The sequence below is a fragment of the Anguilla anguilla genome, chromosome 18 (genome assembly GCF_013347855.1).
Source record: "Anguilla anguilla isolate fAngAng1 chromosome 18, fAngAng1.pri, whole genome shotgun sequence".
NCBI lineage: Eukaryota > Metazoa > Chordata > Actinopteri > Anguilliformes > Anguillidae > Anguilla > Anguilla anguilla.
This window is the reverse complement of record NC_049218.1, coordinates 22602620-22619727: the sequence shown is the minus strand read 5'-3', so window position 1 is coordinate 22619727 and position 17108 is coordinate 22602620. Positions and strand designations below refer to the sequence as shown.

The 17108-nt window shown below is 41.1% G+C and overlaps 1 protein-coding gene across 1 annotated transcript; it reads left to right on the top strand.

Annotated features, from left to right (window-relative positions):
* The first annotated feature begins 910 nt into the window (after positions 1-910).
* Positions 911-15281, top strand: slc1a4 (solute carrier family 1 member 4). The gene is made up of 8 exons (XM_035400305.1): positions 911-1557; positions 3077-3119; positions 5798-5863; positions 9058-9224; positions 9680-9913; positions 10762-10956; positions 12372-12506; positions 12880-15281. Exons 1-8 carry the CDS (start codon positions 1040-1042, stop codon positions 13142-13144), a joined length of 1623 nt encoding a protein of 540 aa, XP_035256196.1. The 5' UTR covers positions 911-1039; the 3' UTR covers positions 13145-15281.
* Positions 15282-17108: the final 1827 nt, after the last annotated feature.

Below are 17108 nucleotides of genomic sequence, written 5' to 3'. Positions count from 1 at the left end.
GTTTGTTTCCGACTTGTGTTTGTTCTGATCGTATGTTCCTGCCTGTGGTTTTGACCTGCTTGTGCTTCTGCCATTTGTTTTCTGTTCTTGTGAAGTTCTGTTTTTTTTGTATTCTTTTAGTTTTTGTTATGTGCCCCTCGTGGCTGTTTGTTTGTTCTGTTTTTTGTTAGTAAAATCTTATTTGTATCTACATTTTTGAGTTTCGTGTTTGTTCCCAATCTGCGCCTGGGTCCTAGCCCCGTATCGTGACCGATATGGCAAAAACCATAAAGCAATGGTTTAGAAACAATAAGGCCGATATTCTGGAATGACCCAGCCTAAGAGAAGGTTTTTGACTTTTCAAGCGCATACACAAATGATCCCAAGAATACCTCAAAATCACCAAATGGTCAACTGATTACTGTTTTGTAATGGTTGTCGCAGTCTCTTGACTTAAACCCAATTGAAAATGTATGGTTTGAATAGAAAAGGGCTATTAACGACTCTTGCGTTCAGTTTGTGGATGTTCGTGACTCACTTTTTTTTTTTTTTTTTTTTTTTTTTTTTTTTTTTGGGGGGGGGGGGGGGGTAATTTGAGTAATTTTGCTTGGGCCAAATGGAACATTTTGCATAAATGATTCGAAGAAATTCATTCAAATACACTACGCTGCTCATTGAATTTTTTTTTTTTTTTACCGTCTTTTTGTTAATCTTAATCGAGGATATAAATTATCTTTGATAATTATTTATCAAGAAAATGATAAATGATGCATTGTATTCTCTTGTAGAAATATCAGACTCGGATTCATCATTATACACCGGCTCGAAGCAATCTCTGGTCCTGTTGCATCATTTCAAAATGCGCGTGCGCTTTCCACTCTGCTTCGACACTTGCACACCATTGGTAGAGGAACGGGATTGCGCTTTACATAACGGTTTGGCACTATTCCCTGGATCAGTTCATTTGCCTGGCTGAAGTTGCGTGTTGTCTGTGGCGTGCACTGTATTTCTCTAGCCCTTTACCTCTTGATTGTAGTACTAGTGCTTATTTTAAACAGAAATGGAGAAGACAAACGAAATTAACGGACATGCAGTGTCCGAATGCTCTGTTCCCACGAGCAAAATTCCAGTTAAAGATGATCATAAAACCTTCATGGCTAAATTCGCTTTATTTTTCAAAAGGAACCTGATGGTGATATTGACTGTTTCGGGGGTCCTGGCTGGCGTCGGTCTCGGCATGATGGTCCGTAACATGAATCTCACCCGGGCGCAGATGACTTATTTCGCCTTCCCCGGAGAAATGCTTCTGAGGATGCTGAAGATGATAATCCTTCCCTTGGTAGTGTGCAGCCTGATCTCGGGGGCGGCCAGCCTGGACACCCGGTCTTTGGGTAAATTGGGTGGAATTGCGGTGTCATACTTTTTGGTGACCACCTTGATTGCCTCGGCCATTGGAGTGGCACTTGCATTTATTATTAAACCGGGCGTCGGTGCCGGTGGTCTTAACACCAATAAGTTGGGGCTTGAGACCGTCTCTGCCAACAAAGAAACAACGGACTCCTTTTTAGATCTCGCCAGGTAACGCGAACACATTGCTCTTTGCTTTGTGACATATGCAGTTAAGTATCGCACAGATATGGTAGATATAGCTAGTCATTACATGCCATGTGCCCCCTGTTGAAGTGTATGTGAGAGCCCATCGAAATAGTAGACTACTAGTGTAGGCATGGCTGCCCTTCACTCCCGTGTGCGATAGCACAATATGGGGGAAATGTCAATTTTGTGTTTAAATAGTATTTATGCTTAAACTAATATGTAAAAAATAATTTTAACAGTGACTCTGTTATAGCACAAAAAAGAAACTCGTTCAAAACGGTTCCAGTGTGATAAATCTGACAATTCAGGTGAATCAGATGAAAATGTCAAAATTCAAAAGAGCAGGAACATTCAATAAATGTGCAGATATAACATCTGGCACAATGGAGCCAGATCAGGAAGAAAATTAAGGGGGGGGGGGGGGGGGGGGTTCCTCAGTGTTAGTCTATATAGGATACACACATCAATGCCTGGGTTCTTGCCCAGAGCTGAGGCAGCAGTTCTCGGGCAGGCTGTACTATGTAGTTTGACCTATATCCAGAAATCCAGAGTAGTACTGAGGATTTCCTCAGGACTTTCCATTTCAGTGATAGTGAAAAAAACAGAAAGGCAACAAGAAAAAACAAACAATCAAACAATGCAACGCTACCAATATGGATTCAGATCATGCTCTTAAGTGAATTACAGATAAATTTTGAATAGAGATACTGTAATCGCTTCTTGATGAATACCTAGATGGCTAACCTTTGTTTTTCTTAAACGCATGTTAGAATAAAGCAAATTTATGCTGGGAAAAATTCAGTTAGTATTGTTTAGTGGTTTGTGCAGTTACATGAAGAAATCACCATAAATGCACGTTTCTTGGAATTTGGGGTGGTATTCTGCAGTTGTTGAATATATTTACCCGCAAAAATAGTACTATTCTAACATTTCAGCTGAGGGAACACTTGCGCTTTCAAATGAGCTGACCCACGGCATTATGGGAGGAAACAGCTGATGCAAACTGCTGTGCTGCCCATGCCATTATCACTGAGCACATACAGTAAAGGGCTATGAGATAAATTGAGTTATACAGTAGCAAAAAAGCTGGAATATACAATTTATTATGGGCTCTGCATAAATTTAGTTATTGTTGGCGAAAATGCTGTGCATAAAATGCAATGATTTTGTTTGTGTTCGAGAGAGAGAGAGAGGTTTCTAAATGTATTTAATGTTGGTTTGATGATTTATGATGACAGAAAGAAGCAGCTGTCAGGGTTCCCATGGAGGTCCTGAAGGTCAGAGAATGGCCCTGTCATAAGCAGTTGTGCACAGTGGGCTTTCAGACTTACGTCAGACAGAATTGGCTCTGTAAAATTTAACAAAGCAACAGAGGTAGCAAATTTCACTTTGGGGATAGTCCTTTGCCACAGCACATTGACAATGTTAATTATGTGGACACTGCATAGCTTTTGGGTTAATTCAAACTATTATTTTTATTTGTCTCCTCTTTCTTTCCTAGAAACCTGTTTCCTGCGAACTTGGTTGCAGCTGCTTTTCGCTCAGTAAGTTATCACTTCCCTGCCCCCCGCCCCCCCGCCACCTCTCTCTGGAAGCTGAGTACCCGTCCTCCCCAGGCCTGATCCAAAACACACAACACCCAGCAAGACCATCTTGTGTCAGTGCCTGCTCCTTAATTACCTTCATATTTACAGACCAATGAAAGACAATTGAAGGGAGACACCCAATTAAAAGACCATTTCTTTCTTTCTGTCATGCAATGGGTGGACATTTATCACCTTCTCTGGCCCCCATTAAAGCCGCCCAATGTTACCATAGTGAGCCAATTCCAATCCCGGCAGCCTGGCAACCTGGCCCCTTTTACTGGTCTTTAACATACCGGCGACTGCCTGCTCCCATTTCACAGAATTATGTGACTTAGTTAAAGTCTAAAGAGGGCCACGCGGTTCAGTGTAGCTGGCTGGAGTAGAACACTTCAGCCGGGCCATGCCAACGCTGTTTCCTCTGATGGACTCAGAGACTCTGACAAAGCCACTGTAACCAATTAAGTCATGTGACTAGTATCTTCCAATGAACTGAGAGGTAGCAGCACATTTTGTGTATTAATACTGTAGAGAAAGAAATTAATTGAACAACTTAAAGGAAAACCCCAGGCTAAAACACTTTCACATTGTTAGAATTGAAATAACGCACAACCCAGACCCCATTGTCCTATTTTTTATATAGTATTGTATTTCAGTTTTTTGTAGTTAAACTCGAGTTCTATTGACGGTGTGATGTCACACGGTGATATTGACACAGAGGCTAAATGGAGTTTAATAGGAGAGTGTCTTCTACTCGCTATAGCACCATCTATAAGTATCAGATATTCATTTCAGCCCATTAGGGACAACATGTCAGGGGTTTTGCCTTGAATCTCTGCTAATCAACTTTCTGCAACACTCTTACAGTGAGAAATCAATCATTTATTAAGAGGATACTGATTTACTACACTGGTTTCTGGCATGCTGGCAGCCTCAGTAGTCCAGAATGCAACAGCGTGGCTTAGTGAGGGCTAAGTGGCTAAGTGCTATTAGCTTGCTAGCTAATGCTAATGGGAATGCTGGCTGTGTACACCATGCTCCTTATCACGAAGGGGGGTGAGAAAAGTAGTTCAGGGTAACAGGAAAATAACACACTGGATCTGATCTGGAAGAAGCCTTCCAGGATAGCAACTGAAGTATTGTTAATAGCAATAAAGTAAAATATACTATCAATATACTATAAATATCAGTTACTAAACCCTGGCATGAATGCTAGCTGCACGTGCGCATATCAACAGTGGGAGTAAATCAGTCAATCACTCCCACAGTTACAGACAATGACCATTCTAGACCAGCCCCCAGGGTCCGGCAAAAACTTGTGTCCTTAAAAGTAAAAAATTATTTTCTTTAGCATGTCCATCTTTTTAGTCCCTTTCTTTGCAATTTAAAAGGGTCGAAACAAGGACTAGATGGCGTTATTTTCTCACTTAAAGTTGTTTTCTAAGTTTGAGTGTATGGGGACATGCAGCTCTACCTCACAAACGCCCTTGTCCTAAAATAGATTGGCATTTCACAGTTGCTGTATGAATAAATATATATCCCCAATATTATCTCTGTGGGCACACTGCTTGCCCGCTCTTCTTCAGTGGAGTTATAAATGGTGCTTTGTAACAGAGCTGGACCTGAGCCACCAAAGAAAAATCCTCAAGTGTTCATAAACAATTAGCCACCAGTTGCTTCAGTAACAGTGCTGCAGAGTAGGGTTTCAGTTATCAGTCTTACAGTGAATGTCAATGAGACACATGAAGTAAAGGAAATGGGTGAATAACAGCGCCATTGAAACAAGAAAAAACTAGAAAAACTATGCGCATTTCGAGTGTAATGTTGGTCATTTTGCTAAGTGGTCGGGCTAGTGCTCGTAAGTGCAGTGATAGGATTGGGTTTAGTAGGGATGTTTCCTGAATGCGATATCCGACATTAAGTACGAATATTTCTTCCTTATGAATTTTTTCAAGATTATTCATATTCATATAGCTAAAATTATGAGTAAGGAAACAGCTGTAGTATTTAGAATTCAGATGGGAGGGGGCAGGGTTCCTTTGTGGTCATGAGCAAGTTTTGTGGTATCGCTCACTAGATACACACAGTCGCGGTGGAGAGAGAGCTCAGCCTGTTTACAGCCTGTGCTTTGTGCACTGCTATGTGAATAGTCGTATTCGAGTACTAACATTCATTCATTACTAATTATAATTTGGGGAGGGAAGTTTAAATAGCCTTGTTGTATTATCGTTTAAGTTCATCCTACCATGAAGAACCCCTGACTTGTTTATAATCTGGACAGATGTGACCTCAAGCGAATCTGTGGCTGTTGCCCTTGCAGCACTTTCAACACAATGCCAGAAGCACTGTCCTTACCGTGAAGAGTGCCTGTCCCGCAAGTGTGGAAATGCGTTACCACGGCAGCACAATTATATTTAGAAATACCATCTTTGAAAATAAAGGTTATATCCCGCCACATACAAAAGGAAGCTAGCTACATGCATTTCAGAGAATGCACATGCTAATCTACACCCTGCTAAATTCATAATGTTTCACGGGTCAGGTTTACAAATGTGAATGAAAGTTTCCCAATTCAGAAAAGTAAAAACTGTGCTGATGTTAGACATTGTAATATTTTTGTCTTTTTGTCCTATCCACAGTATGCCACTAATTACAAGATGATCACTGCGAGAAACAACACAAATGGAACGCTCATCTACGAAAAGGTAAACGCCAACATTATGTATTTTTTATACGATAATGTAGAGAAAAGATTGTTGTTGGTGAAAATTGAGTGCTCTAATGTCCAACGTGAAGGAATACCAATAGATTGTGATGTCCCCTTCTACTGATGTGGTTGATTTCACCTGGCACCTGGCCATAGTGTGCACCTCCACTGACCCTGTGGTGCATGAGAACTGCTCCAGAGTCCAATAGCGGTGTGCTTTACACCACTCTAGCCAAAGCTTGGCATTCTGCATGGTGATCTCAGGCTTGCTTCTCAGCCATGGAAACCCATTTCACAAAGCTCTTGGTGAACAGTTCTTGTGCTGACATTGTTTCCAGAGGTAATTTGTAACTATTTAGTGAGTGTTGCAACCAAGAACAGATGATTTTTACGCACTACACACTTCAGCACTCCACGGTGCTACAGTATGTTTCCATTTCACAGTAACAGCTTTTACAGTTGACTGGGGCAGCTCTAGCAGGGCCGAAATTGGACAAACTGACTTCTTTGAAAGCTGGCATCCTATGACAGTGCCATGCTGAAAGTCACAGCTCTTCAGTACAACCCATTCTACTTCCACTGTTTGTCTATGGGGATTGCATGGCTGTATGCTTGATTTTATGCACCTGTTAGCAATGGGTGTGGCAGAAATAGTCGAAGTCACTAATGAGAAGGGGTGACCACATACTTTTGGAAATGTAGTGTATTTGTACTGGTGTAGACGCCTGTCTATTTTACTCTTACTGGGATAACTGCATTTACAATGTGCTTTATGGCCTTGAGTCTGCTAAAATGGTGGAATTCAACCTCTGGTGCCTGTACCTGTGCTAGTAATTGTCTTACTGAACTGTCACTGCCACTGAACTGACACTGCCACTTCACAAATAACCACAAAGGAATTTTAGTCTTTGTTCCTCTACAAGCTTTAACTTAGTTATTTTCATGGCATGAGTAAAACAGCTGAAGAAGGTAGTTTCCACATGTTTTTGGTGGCATATGTGTATAATTGAAGTCCATCCTTAAAAATTCTGGCTTGCTGCTGCCATAATTAAACAGGTAAATAGTGCAGAAACCGCACTGTTTGTGCACTATGACACTGCTGTGTGTTGTTTAGAAATGGTATGATACATACAGTATCACCTTTTGTCCTTTCACCATATGGGGGAATATGCTAATTTGTTGCGATGGACAGGATCATGTTGTTGTCAGATGGCCTTGGTACCTTGTTCACTGCACCATCTGTGGATGGCAAGTGCTTTTCACCACTTAAAGCTTCAGGTCGGCCCACATTGAACTAAAGCGACAATGCTCTGAAAATGGAAATAAATATTTCAGGGCTGATTGTGGTTTCCCTCAGGGGCTGGGGTAAAGTCAGTCCTTGTCCTTAACTCTGACTGACAACTGAAAACAATCTTTTTTTTTATATTCACAGAGTTTTGGTGAGTTCAGCGATCTCACAAAAGCTGAAGGGGTGTAAATTAAAGTATAACATTTGCATTTACTTCTACATCAAAGTTACACACAAATGTGGATTATCTGATGAATGCAGACCAGGGTTGACACTGCCTGCATATGCCTTAGTTTCATTTTCGAGTGAACTGCCCCTTTAATACAAAAATAATGCCTGAGGGAAGTGTCAGGGAAATATTACATTACATTACAGGCATTTAGCAGACTCTTATCCAGAGCAACGTACAACAAGTGCAACAGTTCAAGGTGCAGAGGTACAAAAGAAACACACTAGAGTGAAGTAAAGATCGTAGTGCCAGAAGTGACCACATAGATCAGGACTCCAACCCTGTAGGGTAACCTGTTCAGCAAACAAACAAACAATCCTGCCGAGTACAAACTAGCACTGAAATCACATTTGCCTAATCAGAATCAGACAAAACAATCCTGCCAAATACAAAACTAACGTGATCTCATTAGCCTAACTAGGTACATTGAGCTAAACTATAGGCTAGGGAGGGGTGGGGAAAGGTGCAGCCTGAAGAGATGAGTCTTTAGTCTGCGTTTGAAGGTAGTCAGATTCTCTGCTGTTCTGACCACCAGCGAGGGGCCAGGACAGACAGCAGACGCGAGCGGGAAGTACAGACACGAAGAGGGGGAGGTGCCAAGCATCCAGAGGTGGCAGAACGGAGAGGTCTGGCTGGTGTGTAGGGTCTGATGATCCTCTGGATGTATCCTGGTGCTGACCCCTTAGCTGCCTGGTATGCAAGCACCAAAGTCTTAAATTTGATGCGAGCCATAACAGGCAGCCAGTGGAGGTCAGTGAGCAAGGGGGTGACATGGGAATGTCTGGGGAGGTTGTAGACCAGACGCGCTGCAGAATTCTGGATGAGCTGCAGGGGTCTGATGGCGGATGCTGGCAGACCAGCCAGCAGCGAGTTGCAGGAGTCCAGGCGGGACAGGACCATCGCTTGAACCAGGAGCTGGGTTGCGTAGGTGGTGAGGAAGGGGCGGATTCTCCGGATGTTATACAGGAAGAACCTGCCCGTTCGACTCACCGCCGTTATGTTCTGGGAGAGGGACAGTCTGTTGTCCATCACCACTCCAAGGTTTTTTGCGGTGGGTGATGATGACACCACGGTGTCCCCTAGGGGGGACAGGAAATAGGAATAGGAAGTATAAGTCCATAAAACTCCTAAATTCTGGTTTAATTTTGATGGAGAGACCCTGTAATTATTACCCCCTAAGGGGTGGTGGAAGGGTGCTAAAAGTCGAACGTCATTTGACTTGAGAGAGGCTGGATCAATGGATGAGTTGCACTGGCATTGCTACACTTCTCATGACTTTGCATTGGTCACTCTCCTTGCATTTTACTGATTGAAAGGAATGTTGTGAGATGTGGAATTCATGTGTGCTTAAGGCCTGTGTACAGAATGACCTCCGTATTGGGAGGTCACTTTAAGCATTTGGTGGGTTAGGCTATGTGATATGGTGATCCATCGCTGGCTCTCATTATGAAACACTATTTATTTTCTCAACACAGTGTACTGTAGATGTGAATTTTATTAATATTTTCTGTTTGTTGTACGTTCTAATCTTCTTATTTTTAAATAATTAAATACATTTTTCATACAGGTAGGCAATTTCTCTGGGTGTTTTATTAAATTACTGAATATGACTTAGTCATATTGCCATTATTTCCAGACAAGTGATGGTGTTCTGATGTGTTGTGCTGGCTTGTAGGTACCAGTTGGCATGGAAATCGAAGGCATGAACATTCTGGGCTTGGTTCTGTTTGCCATGGTATTTGGTGTTGCCCTGAGGAAGTTGGGTGACGAGGGGGAGGAGCTTATACGCTTCTTCAATGCATTCAATGAAGCCACTATGGTCCTCGTCTCCTGGATCATGTGGTAAGCACCTTGGTCATGAGACCTTAGATCTCAGTCCGTCCTCTCCTTTTTGTAGGTTGAGTAGCCATTTTTTTAATATGTTGTGCTGTAATGGGTAATTGGTAACAGTTCATTTTTATTATGTTGAAATAATGAAAATCAGCTGAAACCAAAGTTGTTGTGTGCAGCAAAGTACTTTTCAGATACGGAAGTTTCTGACAGTCTGTCTACATTATAACGGGTGGGATAGCGGCTTTCTTGAGTTATTGGTTTAAAGCAAGAAGATACACTTCAAGTAACTCCAGAGCAGCATCTACAGTGACACTATACCTCCAGAGGTTGCACGTGTGCATATTAAAATATTTTCTTAGAATATTTGATTTATTTTCCATGATTTCGGAAAAAAGCATTGTTATAGGTGTTAGATAAAGTGAGAGCATGGTGAATGCTTCAGCCTTTTTTTCTGTGCTAAACAGGTACGTCCCCATTGGCATCATGTTCCTGGTGGGCAGTAAGATCGTGGAGATGGAGGACGTGGTGCTGCTGGTCACCAGCCTGGGGAAGTACATCTTCGCCTCGATTCTCGGGCACATGATCCACGGGGGCATCGTCCTCCCCCTCATCTACTTCGGTTTCACCCGCAAGAACCCCTTCAGTTTCCTGGCAGGGCTCATCACTCCGTTCACCACAGCCTTTGCCACCTGCTCCAGGTAACCACACCTGCTCCAGGTAATCACACCTGTTCCAGGTACCATGCCTGCTCCAGGTACCTCACCTGCTCCTGTTACCACACCTGCTCCAGTTACTACACCTGCTCCTGTTACCACACCTGCTCCAGTTACTACACCTGCTCCTATTACCACACCTGCTCCAGTTACTACACCTGCTCCAGGCACCACACCTGCTGCCCCAGACAGATGTCTCACACTGAGGCCGGGATGCCAGTCACAAAATCAATGTACTCGTGAGGCTAGGATTAATAATTGCGTAACTCTGTACAGTCAGAAAAAATACAAAGACGAAACAATCAAACAGGCTGATGAGGTTAAAAAGGCCCCCATGTTTCTTCTAAATCAGTTGTCTTAATGCTTGAATTCGTTTTTTTTTGCCTTGCATTACTATAATTATTGGCCTCCAGTTTTTTTCCAGAATTGCCCTCGGTCTGGAATTTCCTCTAACCCGATTTGACAGTCACTAATTACACAATGAGCTCTGTTGGCTGGGGACTTTACTAATCCAGTCAGACGCTGACATTCTTATAGGCTTTTAAAGGTTCATAGAGTTCCTTGGTCAACCAGCACCAAATATGATGTAATTAACTGGGATATTCATGTCAGGAGGCAGGTTGGTCTACCCATGGGAAACATGAGGAGAGAAACTGAAATGACAATTCATCTCTCTGGATAAAATCATGACTGAATTCACTTGCTTATAGAAATAAGTGGGCCCCGCTATAATAATTTGAATTTTCTGTTTGATTCAGGAGAAGGTAAAAAGGCTTGCAGTGCACTGTCTGCTATCTGAACCCTTCTCTTATGATGCCACTGTGTCCCACCAGCTCGGCGACCCTGCCCACTATGATGAAGTGTGTGGAAGAGAACAATGGCGTGGACAAGAGGATCAGCCGCTTCATCCTGCCGATCGGAGCCACGGTCAACATGGACGGGGCGGCCATCTTCCAGTGCGTCGCTGCCGTGTTCATCGCCCAGCTCAACAACACCGAGCTCAACGCGGGGCAGATCTTCACCATACTGTACGTACTCCGGCTCGAAACACAGTTGTAATCCTGTGTGCAGTGGGTGTGATCAGAAGCTGGCTCAGATGTGTGATACATGTTATTTAAATGCATGGGCAGTGTCTTTGCAGTTTGTAGCGCATACTTGCATACTGAAGTTATCATTTTCACTTAATAACACCCAGATATTTAGGGAAACAGGTGACCTGAATACCTTGCTCAGGCATACAGGGGCAGGGGCTCATGCCTCTCATGCCTCACAGCACAGATAGTGCTGAGTTGGAATCAAGACTCTGTGTGGCGTGGCTGTGTGGGTTTCTGCCGAGTACTCTGGTTTCCTCCCACAAGACGTGCAGCAGGCTAAGTGACCCTTTGTTGGCCTCTTGTTTGGCTAGCTGAACCATCAATCAGAGCACTTCTGTGCATAAGAACTGTTGCCACAGACTCGTATCAAGCTTTTGTATGCATACCTTCTATGAGTAGTTGTAGCCTATCTGTATATCAAAACTGAAATAAAGAATAGTTAAACGGTATACACGGGGAGCAAAGATTAAAAAATCAATTTTCCATGTCACATAGATTAGGTAAAGGATAAATATAAATATTTTGTTCAATGAAATTGTTAGCTGGTTACCCAGCAGTGCACGAACAGTTCTGCCCTGTCATGACAGTGCTGCTCACTTTCTCCTCCAACAGATGAGGCTTCTCTCGTTTTACACTGAGAGCAATGAGCGGCGTGCATGGAATGCGCAAAGCTAGTTCTCTCAGGAAACACTAGCTGCGGCCGATTGGTCCTGGGCCTGGCTAGTGGCAATTCTCTCCAGAAAAATTACTCGATGTGTATTTACCAATCGCCTGGCTCGTGTGGGCTCACTTGCTTTTATTTGGGGATTTTTGAGACAATCCTCACAGCAAGATGTGCAAATAAATCCACAAATATGTTTTTTTTTCACTGGTTCTACTCTAGCCGATCAGATTTGAAGACAATCCTCACAGTCCTTTTGCTAACGCCCACATTACTCTGACCAATCACAGCACGCATGTGCTCACTTCAGCATCATACTGACATTTCTACGTGGTTATTTTTTTTCCCATGACTTCATTAATGAAGAACTTGATGGAAGTAAAGTTGGTTCTTTGGCTTTTCCAATTAAATTAACATGACATTACAAAATGTCTAAACTTTAAACTACAGATATTGGTGTCCTTTTTCTTCCATTAACTATAGGATTTCCCTTCTGAAAATATTTAACTTCAGGTTAATAATTTTGTTTGAGCCAGTACTTCAAAAGCAGTTCAAGAAGTCTTTTTTGCAATTCTTTTGGCTGTAAAATATGTCTTAAATGACATGCAAAGTGGTTATAAACAAATATTTGAAGTCTAGCGTCTGCTAAAACCTGCATAAACTCTGCTGCTGAATGTTTTGTGTTTAGTGTGACGGCCACTGCATCCAGTGTGGGGGCAGCTGGCATCCCAGCTGGGGGAATCATCACCATTGCCATCATCTTGGAGGCCATTGGGCTGCCCACCAATGACCTGTCACTCATGCTGGCTGTTGATTGGATTGTGTAAGTAATCACGCCCCCTTATTAGGTACATGGCCACCTTGACACTACTGCCATGCTGAAAATACTTGAGCCTACTGCCTTGAAATGTAGATGCTATCTAGGAATGACTTGGTAAAGACAAAAGTTAATGAAACATGCAAATGGTTGTTCTCAGGCTCTAACTGTGGATTATCTGGAACAAAAAACAGTATACACAGGGATCCCAAGGTCTGAAATTTGTAATGTCTTAAAACACTATACATATCACATTCAGGAAACAGTATAAATTTTCTCAATGGTATTCTGTATTTAGAATGTGTACCCCTAGCCCTGTTTCTCCAGCCGCCATTATAAATTGTGTTTAAACATTTGTGGTCTGTCTGTTGCGTTTCAGGGACCGTACCACCACAGTGGTGAACGTGGAGGGCGACGCCCTGGGGGCGGGGATTCTCCACCACATCAACGAGCAAGGGATGAAGAAGCGGAAGCGGCAGCTGGATGAGGAAGAGGAAGATGAGCTGGCGGAGGTGAGGGTGGAGGCAGTGGCCAACCTGCAGGCGGAGCAGGAGACGTCGCCACTTGTCGTGCGGCAGAACCAGGACGTAAACGTCTCCCCCAGTGCCAGCGAGGACACCGTTGCCGTGGAATCCTCACTCTGAGCCCCTCCCCCACATAAAAAAAGAATCCTGGAATCTGTTTCACACTAGCCTTCTTTTACCTGTGAAGATTACTGGTGGTAAAAATGTGCCCTACTGTAAATTGAGTGTACATGGGGATATGTCTGCTGATGGTTTGTATTGTGGTTAATTGTGTGATTTCTTGAAGATCCAGCTACCTGACTGTAATTCTGCCACTTGTTTTTAAACTGCTTTTTTATTCTTTTAATCTGTTCTGTTCGGTGGAAGGAAACTGCATCTGCGGTCAGGGTTTTATATTTGAAAATGCACTTTCTTTTGCATGAGTGATATGAATGAGTATGAGAGGTTATGAGATGGTGTAGTGAGGAAATTATTTACGGTGTAACCCCTCTGTCCTGATTGTCTTGGCATAGCATGTGAAATATTAACCATTTGCAGATGATGAGCAGGAAACATTGTGAATATTTTTGAAGTTAGGCATCATTCTCATCTGTGTGTTCAAAATGATAGCTGCCGTAATATACAAGTCCTTGTTTATGGATATAAGTCTGCCTGGCATTGTACCATGTTCCATTGGCTTCTGAGTGTTTGGTTTTTACTCTTTTAAAAACTTTGGGCGAACGTGAGATTCTCAGCTTTCGTGTCTGGGTTTTCTGAAACAAAACCAACTGTGGAAAGTAACTGCCTAACAGCCCTTGGGCTTCCTGCCTAAGTCAGAACTCCAACCGGATAAAATATGATTTTAGAAGCAAAATAAGGTTACAGTTACCTTTCCAAGCGATGTGCCCCTTAGAAAATGCTTGCACATACAGGTTTATCTTACCTGGCCCCTGTTTATTATATATATATATATATATATGGTTTATATGTTTTATCTTTTGGACGTTTGTGTAAAACTTGCAGTCTGCTGCCACCCAGAGGTAAAACTGTGTCATCTCTTAAAATATATATTTAGACCAGGGTTCTCAAACTTCAGTCCTGGAGGGCTGTAGGATCTGTGCTGCCCAGCCCTGTTCCAGGAGATCTACCATCTTGTAGGTTTTTTTCACAAGGTGTGTAGACTCTTCAGCCAGTCTTCAGTTAAGCACTTAAGTGTTTGAAGCATGCTGAAAGTCAGCAGAGTCCTTCCATGATTTGAGTTTGAAGTTGAAATCCGTGATTTTTACCGTGTATATTTTAAGTGACTGATAATGAAATAGCACTACTGGTATTGCATTTGACTGTCCGGCATAAGAATCGCTGTCTTTTTATCTTAAAATTGTGTTTTAAAAGGCCTTGTTTTTTAAAAATTGACTGTGTTAAAAGGCCTTGTTTGTATACATAAGTACCCTTTTTGCATATTGTTAATTTCCCCAGACCCACCATTCTCTTCATCTTAAAACCTTAAAAACGGCTATGGCCACTGGTTTAAAAAAAAATTTGATTAAAGAATACATGTGAACTTTATAGCCATTAACTGACTTTCACTTATTGGCAACTTCATAACCTGAAGTAAGTGGAAAAATATAAATAAGGGAACCTGAAATAACTGAAGAACTACAAATAAGGGGGAAATGTTAGTGTGATGTTTAGGATTGATTTAGTGGTTGAAGGTTATATTATGGTAAAACACTGATTATCGAAAAGCTCTGTTTCGTAGCATTTTATGATGGTAAATGTATAGTTTCATGGCACTATATTCAATTATATTGAGCATTTCAGTATTTTTTGTTTTTAACTTGTGAGGTGAACACTGTTGTGGGACAGACAGCACTAGCTGATTATATTTTGAATGTACTGGGGTAAGTCAATAGAGACAAACCATGCAAAAGGTAGATAACATGTTAATTTATTCTAATATTTTGTAACATTTTATAATTTTTGAAACATCTATGAAATATTTAATGCAATCTATTTTCCTACTTGATTTATTGAAATTGTTGCCAATTGGTGTAAATTCATTTTAATGAATTAACATTTTTAAAAACTTTTTGCTTTTCTCTATAGGCTGGCCATTTTTGGAAATGATTTGGTTACCAATCTCATGTTTTGACTAATGTTGTCTAGATACGTCCTGTTTTGAAATGTGATTGTTCAACCCAGTTTCCTCAAAATTCTCTATAATTTTTGCCTTGTCTACAACATTTTAACATTAAATCTAAAGCAGCTGTGTCGCGCACCAAATTGTTTTGTCTAACTTTATATCAAGATATTCGAAAACGATGATTTTGAAGGTTTAGTATAAATACTAAATGTCTTAAGGCTAATATTAGCTCTGCAACTGGCTGATTCGGGAGAAACCTAACAGGCATGTAAGTCCTTACTTTGTGTCTCCTAAAGTTTTTGGTCTAAGAGTAATTTACATTTTAGCATAAGCATTAGCTAAGCATTTTAGCACTAAAACCACTCCTGAATCGGCGATAAGTTATGGGTAGTTAAGAGGGCTTTTAATTCACTAAAACTCACAGACAGTTTTAAAACCTGGCAATCTGATTTATAATCGGGTCAGTGTTTTAGAAATATTTAAGAACATGAAGGTTTTAAAAAGGTATCGCCTCAGTCGCGAGGGTATTAAGATTATAATAGAGAGGACAGACGTGGGAAAGCCGCATTTATGTGGAAGCCTATATGTTCCCATGCCTCTTTCTTGACTTTTGTGTTCCCAACTCCAAATTTCCCTTAAAATAATGTCCTTCTTCTTCTAATACATTACCAGCAGGCTTGATGCTGCATGGCGTATTGCTGCCCTCCACTGTCTAAAAGAGATACTTGCATGTCATGTTTTTTAGTTCAAAAAGTAAATGCCAGTGGAGTGCAAATATTGTCAAATTACCCTTTCAGTAGATTGATGATTTTTTTTTTTTTTTTGCAAGATTTATTCATTCATTTTTTGCAGGTTTAATAGAAAAAAGAAACTTTTATGTCTGTCAGTTCCTTATGCTATTTTTATCTCTTCTTGCTGAAGTTCCTCTCCTGACTGAAGTTCCTCTCCTTCCTGGGCTACCACACTGACACAGCTCATCTGGATGTTTTACACTTACTCTAAGACAGCTAGCCAAACAACAGTGACCAAATCTTAATCTAATTTGAATGATTCTGTCCTTCCTGTCAGGCTCCATATAAATAGTTTTCATTTTAATGCTTTCTTGAATTGAAAAATAACGCCTACCCCTGTTCTCTTCTTCCCATTCATTTTGTCACTCCTTTTCTAGCCCTTCTTGACCTTACGGTTTTCCAAAAAGTCATTAAGGTCAATAATTTCCTTTGCAATAGACTCCTTATTAGACTCCAATTTTGTCAGAAACTTCATTACCATCTACTCCTGAATGCCCCAGGACCCACATTTAAATCTTGGATTGAAAACTGCTGTGAGTCCATTGTACAATTCTGAAACCATTCTGATAATTTATAATAAAAAAACCCATTAATTTAAAAAAATGTAATAAACAAGCCGATTCATAACCATTCTTTCCAGAAGAACAGATGTCAATGCTATTGGCCAATATGATGAAAAGGTCTGCAAACAATCTTTTCAACTCTTACCCATTAGCAATTTAGCTCCTAGCATTCCACTGCAATATTGAAATGTGTTTATGTTCGGAATCCAGCAGTTTTAATAGCTAACACTTGTTTAATGTTCAGTGCTCTGAATACCAAACACAAGTACATTGATTGACAGTTCAAATTTATAAACTATATTTATTTGAATTAATTTGGTCATTTTTATCAAAGATATTAATTAAATGTTTGAATTTGTTGATAGGCAGAGTAACCTATTGGATCAACCTTTATCAAAATTCTTTAAAAAATGTATTAAGTTAAAATTAGTATTCAACATCTAATCTGAAGATGAAGGTTCAACTATCTTAAGCAATGCATGTTACAAACAAGGAAAGATTACAGTCACAAAAGAAATGAATGGAAGAAAACAAACTGCAGCTTGTTTCTGGCTTGTTTCGTCTCAGGAAAACCAAGTTCAAAGATCAAAAACCACAAGACAGCAGAA

Coding starts and splice junctions, on each gene's coding strand:
- slc1a4 (XM_035400305.1), top strand. CDS start 1,040: ATGGAGAAGACAAACGAAATTAACGGACATGCAGTGTCCGAATGCTCT. Junction 5,864..9,057: donor GAACGCTCATCTACGAAAAG/GTAAACGCCAAC, acceptor GCTGGCTTGTAG/GTACCAGTTGGCATGGAAAT. Junction 12,507..12,879: donor CTGGCTGTTGATTGGATTGT/GTAAGTAATCAC, acceptor GTTGCGTTTCAG/GGACCGTACCACCACAGTGG.